This window comes from Chrysochloris asiatica, unplaced genomic scaffold, assembly GCF_000296735.1.
Source record: "Chrysochloris asiatica unplaced genomic scaffold, ChrAsi1.0 scaffold00102, whole genome shotgun sequence".
NCBI classification, from domain to species: Eukaryota; Metazoa; Chordata; class Mammalia; order Afrosoricida; family Chrysochloridae; genus Chrysochloris; species Chrysochloris asiatica.
In genome coordinates this window covers 1796821-1804489 of record NW_006408620.1, presented here as the reverse complement: position 1 = coordinate 1804489, position 7669 = coordinate 1796821, and the positions used below count along the sequence as shown (strand labels likewise).

Here is a 7669-nt window from a genome sequence, read left to right as displayed (position 1 = left end):
GCACACTTTTCCTAAATTTAAACCACTCAGTGTCTCCTTGTTCTTTTCAAATTACTGCTTTTTGGTCTATGTACAGATACCTCGTGAGCACAATTAAGTGTTCTGGATTACCCGTTCTTTGCAATGTTATCTATAGGTTGTCATGATCCACACAGTTGAAAACTTTTGCATAGTAAATAAAGCACATAAATCTTTCTGGTATTCTCAGCTTTCAGTTAACTTTCATTTGATGTCAGCAGTGGCATCTCTTGTTCCACATCTTTGTCTAAATCTGGCTTGACTCTCTGACAGGCCAGTGTACTGGTATGGCCATTTTGAATTATTTTTAGCAAAATTTTAATTGTAATATTAATGATATTGTTCAGTGATTTCTGCATTCTCTTGGGTCACCTCTCTTTGGAATGGGCACAAATATGACTCTCTTCCAATCAGTTAGCCAGGTAGCTGTCTTCCAAATTCCCTGTCACAGATGAGTGAGTGCCTTTAGTGCTGCATCAGTTGATTAAAAGATTTCAACTTGCATTTCATCAGTTCCCGAGGCCTTGTCCTTTGCTAGTACCTTCAGTGCACTTTGGATTCCTTCCTTTAGTACCATTGGCACTTTTTTTTTTTTTAAAGTTTTTATTGTGAATTATGTGGGTTTACATGGGAGAACATCAGCTTTACATTCATCCTATAGTATTTCATTTCATTGCCGTGGTTACAGTCCCCTCCATGCCTCATCAAACAACCAAAGGGTACACCCCACAGGCCTGCCCCTTTCCCTCCCTGAGTCCAGTGTCCCCATTGGCTCTTGATCATGTGCTGCCTCTTGAAATGCTTAAACATTGGCCAGTTATTTTTGGTACAGTGACTCTGTGTATTCCTTCCATCTTCCTTTGACACTTTCTGCATCTTTCAATATTTTACCCATAGAATCTTTCAATATTTCAAGTTGTGGCTTGAAGTTTTTCTTGAGATCTTTCAGCTTGATGAATGCTGAGTGTGTTCTTCCCTTTTGGTTTTCTAACCTCAGGTCTTTACACATTTCATTGTAATACTTGACTTTGTCTTCAAACTGCCATTTGAAATTTTCGTTTTCAGCTCTTTTACTTCCTCATTTCTTCCATTTGCTTTAGCATCTCTGTGCTGAAGAGCAAGTTTCAGAGTCTCTTCTGACATTCATTTTGTTCTTTTCCTTCTTTCTTGTCTTCTTAATGACTTTCTGCTTTCTTCCTATCTGATGTTCTTGATGTCATCCCTCAACTCTTCTGGTCTTAGGTCTTCAGTGTTTAATGCATCAAATTTGTTCTTGAGATGATCTCTAAATTCAGGTGGGATATGTTCAAGGTCATATTTTGGCTCTCATGGGCTTGTTGTTAATTTTCCTCAGCTTCAGTGTGCATAGTTCCAGCCAGTCATTTTGTGGGAGTTGTAAGATCATGGCTAGAAATGATGTGTAAAGGAGGCTCAGTGCCTGCGTGTAGTTTGGTGGCTTCTCCTGGCTTTATAAAGACTAGTCGTCGTCCAGTCAATTTTGACTCATGGTAACCCTGTATGTGTCATAGGAGAACTGTGCCCCACAGAGTTTTATTTCTTTTTTGAGTCGTAACTTTATTATGTTTTTGGTGAAGGTTTGCAAAGATGCTTAGGTTCCCATTCAATAATTGGTACACACAGTGTTCATGGACATTGGTTAGATTCTTCACAGTGCATGGGCAGTTTCACTGTTTGCATTCTGGTTCTTCTAGTTACAAGTTTCTCACAACCTAGGTGTACCACAATCTATCTCGTCTGTCCCCTAGGATAATGGGTCTTTATAAATTGTACCATGTTTGTCACCATAATAACCTTTGCTGCACTGAGCACTATTTTACACACATTGTTGTATAATTGAGCAAGGTTATGCATGGGATAAATTCTTCAAAGTTGTACTGTTAGCCCCAGCAGATGAACTTTTAAGTTCTTGCTGTTGTTGTTGTTGTTGTTAAGTACTGTAGAGCCGGTTCCGACTCCTAGTGTCCCCTGTACAGGGTTTCTGGGGCTGTAAATCTTTACGGGAGCAGAAAGCCTCATCTTTCTCCCGCAGAACAGCTGGTAGTTTCGAACTGCCAACCTTGAGGTTAGCAGCTCGATTCGTAACCACTGCTCTACTAGAACTCCTTTAACTTCTTGCTAGATAATGGTAAAATCTACAAAAACTGGAACCTGTATAAGGTAGAAACCCATCAGAGAAGGAAAGCTTAAGTATTTGTCACTACTAGAGAGTGACAGTAAGGTACTGTGACTGCACCCTGTCCGAGGTGGAGACCTTGGGAGACCCAGAAAACGCAGCAGTGCCATCGAGTTCCAGCTCTCCCAGGCCCCCCTGTATTTCTTAGTTACCCTCCATTAGTAGTTAGGAAAGTGCCTATCTCCCCGAGAGCCTTGACTATAATCGCTCCATCGTCTGTCTTACACTAGGACATTCTGTTCCACTTTCATCCGTAATCTGTCTGTGTCAAGCATATTTGGGCATTAGATTCAGTCTCAGATGTACAAGGCAGTTGTTTACCGTAAGGGCACTCACTTTGACTTGTTCAGTTGGTCTCATACAGAATCCTGGGGGTGGACTAGTCTTTCTTGGGAACAACCTCTTCAGATCATGTAATACCATAAGCTTTCTTAGCTGGAGTATATTTCTTCATATATGTGGGAACTGTAGTATTTTAATCACATCATCAAGAAGATATGGTCAGTAGAACATTCTGGTAGTACTGAAAAGGGATAGCATTTGAGACACTCATGACTAAAGACAACGGCCCTTTAGGGGTTTCCATGGGAATCAGAGCTGTAAGCCTTGCATGGCTCTACTGGTTGACCAGGTCTTTCTTTTCCCAGGACTCTTCTCAGGGGAGCTCCCGGAATGTACCCAAGAGCTGATGATTGACGTCACCAAGAGCTACTACCAGAAGTTTTTGCCCCTGACACAAGTCTAGGTGTCTGCTTCATGTCTTGAATTTGCTTGAAGTCTACGATGACCCTGGGGACAGAGTGAGCCTTTCAGCATCTACAAGGATCTCTTATGTCTTTGACACCTCCCCCAACTTTTTTTTTTTTTTTAATTCTTTAGACATGTTCAATCCTTCAGGTCTTAAACCTTTAATAACAGAACATCTGGAGGCATTATCTCCTATGCTGTGCTTATACTTTATGAACTTCATACCATTATCTGTGGAACACCAAATCACCTGTTCCAGACATCCATCTCTTGGCCCTTTGGATGAAGCAGGCCAGCTAAGTAGGCACCAAGGGTGTGTAGCCGGCGTGCATCCCACGGTGAGCCCGCACTCACATGGACCACGCTCACCTTCCCTGCTGCTAACACCTTGGCTGGTTGCCACAGTTGCTCGTAAACATGGAAACAAGTGTTTGTGAATGTTCAGCACCTAGATTTCTATGAACACTAAGGCTTAAAGGGAGGTAGTGTTTGAAGAAGGTAGTGTTTCTCTTCTTCCCAAAATAACCTGAGCTGTCCTGGGCTGGTTAGTAAGAGACTTTATTTTTAGCATTCTGTTGTTGGGGCTTTGGCTTTTACTTTAGCACTCCAGATTCTGTTTTACAAAGTCCTATGTTTGAGTCTGCCATGTAGATGGGCTAGTCTGGCAGTCACTCCTTGTCTGAAGATAGTTGGGGGCAGTGGAGGATGACTTTGTACACTGACACCTAGCATTTCTAATACTTGCTCTGTGGCATAGACCCATTCAGCAAACTCTGTATTTACCGTAAACCCCACAATTCAGACCAAAATATCTGTACTTGGACCTACTGACATTTATATTTGTGGGGGGTTTAGAATTGTCTTGTAGTTTCAGGACTCCAAGGGTTAAATGAAGTTGCCAATGCTCTTCTTACCACCTCCTTCTGGACTCCCAGCCCTTCCTGGTCCTACGGAGACCTGGGCTTTAAAAAAGAAGCAAGATTTCGAAGTGAGGGCCGGAGAAAGTTGGCCTTGTTTAATATCCAATTCTACTGTAAACAAATAGTGTAGAGTCGTACAGCCTTGAGCCTTCTTGACTTCGTATCCAGCTACGGGCTTGGCAATTGCAGCTATATGTAAATCATCTCTGCTAGTTCAGTATAAAACTGCTTTCTGGGTTGTCACATTTGTACTTGTTCATTAAAAGAGTCATCCATAAAAGACAACAGTAGAAGGAAGGTCTGACCTCTCTTCCCCAAGCATGGTATTTAGATGCCAGTGGCTGCGCTGGGCTGTATACTCTACATTCACAAAGTTGCTTATTTCTCATAATGGCTCGATAGCTGAGAAAGCAGACTCCCAGACATTAGATCCATTCCTGAAGAAGTGGCTCAGCCAGGAGTCACACCCAGGCCTGTCTGGCTCCACCATTGGTGCTCCTCAGCTCTGTACTGGAAATGAGACGCATTTGTCTTTGGATCACGTCTGCTTGTGTCCCATCTGATACCAGCAGTCTGTGATGACCGCAAGTGTTTTTGGTCTCATTCAGGCCTCTTCCCCCAACTCCCTTCTTCTTTGGTGGTGGTGACCTGAAGGTGCCGTGGAGTTCTGTTCCAATTCATAGTGAGTTCTGACTCACAGTGACCCTGTGCAGGGTTTCCGAGGCTGTAAATCTTACGGGAGTAGAAAGCCATCATTTTTCTCCTGCGGAACACCTGATAGTTTTGAACTGCCGACCTTGAGGTTAGCAGCCTGACTTGTAACCACTACGCTATCAGAGTTCTTCCTTCTCCTTTGTTTTTGTTGTTGTTATGTGCCGTGGAGTTGGTTCCGACCCATAGTGACTCTGTACAGGGTTTCTGAGGCTGTAAATTTTTACGGGAGCAGAAAGCCTCATCTTTCTTCCACAGAACAGCTGGTAGTTTCAAACTGCTGACCTTAAGGTTTGCAGCCCAATTTGTAACCACTACGCTACCAGAGCGCCTTCTCCTTTAGTGCCATCAAAAAGGTGACTCTTGAAATTGACATAGATGCTCCCTAGATCAACGTCTTGCTCTGCAGAAATCGTTCAGGGCATGCGTAACAGATGACCATCTAGCCGAACGGAAGCTTGCTGTGTCTGGGACTGACTGTCCACACTTGGCTGCTAAATAACCGGAATCAAGAGGAAGTGTGGAAGTGTGTGTGGTGTTGTTGTTTTAGCCTTTTACCACAAACATGATTTAAAAATCTTTAATCCAAGTACAGGATTTATGAACTCTAATCCAATTAGTGAAAAAGGAGGAATAAATATATAATAAAGTGCTTCCCAATCCAGCGTTCCAGTTCCACATTCTACTTCCCAGAGGCAACCATTCGGAACAGGTTTGGTCTGTCCTACACACACACTAGCAGTGTGTGTATATTGTGTGAGTGTGTGTCATACAAATGGTAGCACACTATTTGTACTGTTCTATACCCTGTTTCTGTTATTTAACAATATATCTTTTTGATTGTATCATATTAAAATATGTGAGGAGACTCCAAAGTTCATGGAAAAATCCCATTATCTTTTTTTTTTTTTTTTTAAGTTTTTATTGTGAATTATGTGATAGTTTACATGGGAGAACACTAGTTTTACATTTATCCTATTGTATTTCATTTCATTGCAATGATTACAATCCTCTCCATGCATCATCAAACAACCAAAGGGTATACCCTGTAAGCCTGTCCCCTGGTTGTCAGCACACAGCCCCTCTCCCTCCCTGAGTCCAGCGTCCCTAGCTGCTCCATCTCTCCACAGTCATCATCTCTGCCTTTATATCTGGTGTCATTCTTTCTTTGGGTAGGGTCCCACACTCTGCTCTTTTCCCTTGATGGTCCCAGGTACCTTCACTCCTAGACCGCAAAATCAACCACTCCCCTCCTTTTACTACAAAACGTCTACCTTTACATTTCCAACCCTCACAGTCAGTCCTGATAGCAATTATTCACTATTGTACCACAAGAGTCTTATCCCCATCTCCTTTCATCAGTCCCGCCCAGACAGATTGGATACTATTCAGTGGAGAGTCTACCTTCCTCTGCACCCTCTGGATCTAGGATCCCTCTTGAAAGCTTGTAAGCCAGTCACTTCTTGCCTTTGTAAACCCCCCCACCCCCCCACCATTTTGGGTAGCCAATGTCAAAGTTGCCTATCCCTGTCAACCCTGTGTACCGAGGGGGTGGGAATGATCCTCGCAGTAAAGATTTATTCCCTCTTTTGAGCTACTACATCCATAGATATACGTCAAGTTCATCAAATTGTGTCAGATTACTCTTTTTTTTTCCTCTTCTTTCTTCTTCTAGTTGAGTTCTGATCATGCATCCAGTCATTGAAGCCAGGTCAAGTGGGTACTATCTGCAAGTATGGGTGTTCTTATGCATCTCCCCTTACTTCATATCAGCTGAACGCTTTACTCTCTGTTCTAGTCCTCAGTGGCCATGTCACTGTCTCTGGGCCTAGGAGTCCCTATGTCTTGCCACACTGCTGGCCAACCAGATCTCAATCCGGGTTCATAGAAGTCTGTTGAACGTGGTAGGACTTAGCTCACAACTTCATTGTTGTTTTTCCCCTACTTCCCCTTATCTGTGACCAACATGGTCACCAGCAAGACCACATGCCTATTCATGTATTCCCCTTGAGTCTTAGTCTTGGAAGGGGGTTTTCTCTGATGGGGCCCGACCACTTTCCTTTTAGGGCTCCTGGGCAAACAGTTTGCTTGTTGTTGTAGTAGTCAGTGGGACTGCGTTCTTGCTTTTGATTTTTCCTGCTGGCCTTTCTTTCAAGAAGTATCTTCTGTTCTTCGAGCCACTCCAGGCTATCTGCTTGTCCTTTCAAGTGGCAGTTTACCACCTCAGAAGATTCTGAATGGGGTTCAGGATTCCACCTATAGTCTTATGCAATGCAGAGGCTCCACAGGAAGCCTCCTTCACTGGGCAAGTTTTAGCCCCAATTTATGTATGCCAATCAGTTATAGGCTGAAGATGGACTTACAAGCTTTCTATGATGATGTTTCTGGCTATTCCTTTCTCTCTCCCTCCAGTGTCTATTTTACAATAGTAGGCAAGGGAAACCAAGATTCAAAAGATTAACATTATTTCCCCTCTTTCACCTATTCAACCATGCCTTAATCCCTGTATCCCAGAGCCCTGTTGTTCCAAGTTTGTGCATACATCATTGTTTACCTCTGTCCCACTTAGCCCATGCAAACCTGCTTAACTGTTCTCCCACCTACCTTGTTCTTCCATTTCCCTCCCCCTTCTTGTGTATTGCCCCCCACCCCCAGTACCCAGGCTATCCTGTGTCTATTCCCTACCCTGTGTTCCTCCATCTTCCCCTCCCTCCACCCCATACATCCCAGTAACCAGCAAAGAATTTTTTTTTTTCCCTCTTAGGGTGGGTTCTTTTTCTTAATATTTTACAATAATGGACTTATGCAGTGTTTCTCCTTTTGTGAAGCCCCTTGTATAGGTGATAATAGTAGCAATTGTTAACATATATAATTTCTACCATGTACCAGGAGTCCTGGTGTGGCACTGCATGTTGATACGCTGAGTGGTAATGCAAGGTCGGTTTGAACCACAAGGTTGGCAGTTAAAGCTCACCAGCCGCTTCTTGGAAAATCCAATGCAGAGTCTCTATGAGTCAGCACAGTGCTTAACAACAACCATGTATTAGATGCCATCATGTGGTACTGTAGGATAAGCACT

At 43.2% G+C, this 7669-nt stretch overlaps 1 protein-coding gene across 1 annotated transcript in view; it reads left to right on the top strand.

Annotated features, from left to right (window-relative positions):
• DCTN5 (dynactin 5 (p25)) overlaps nt 1–2957 on the top strand; it is a 23616-nt gene extending 20659 nt beyond the window's left edge. The window contains exon 6 of the mRNA XM_006867196.1: nt 2860–2957. Coding sequence (XP_006867258.1) covers nt 2860–2957 — 98 coding nt within the window. The remainder of the gene's footprint in view (nt 1–2859) is intronic.
• Nucleotides 2958–7669: the final 4712 nt, after the last annotated feature.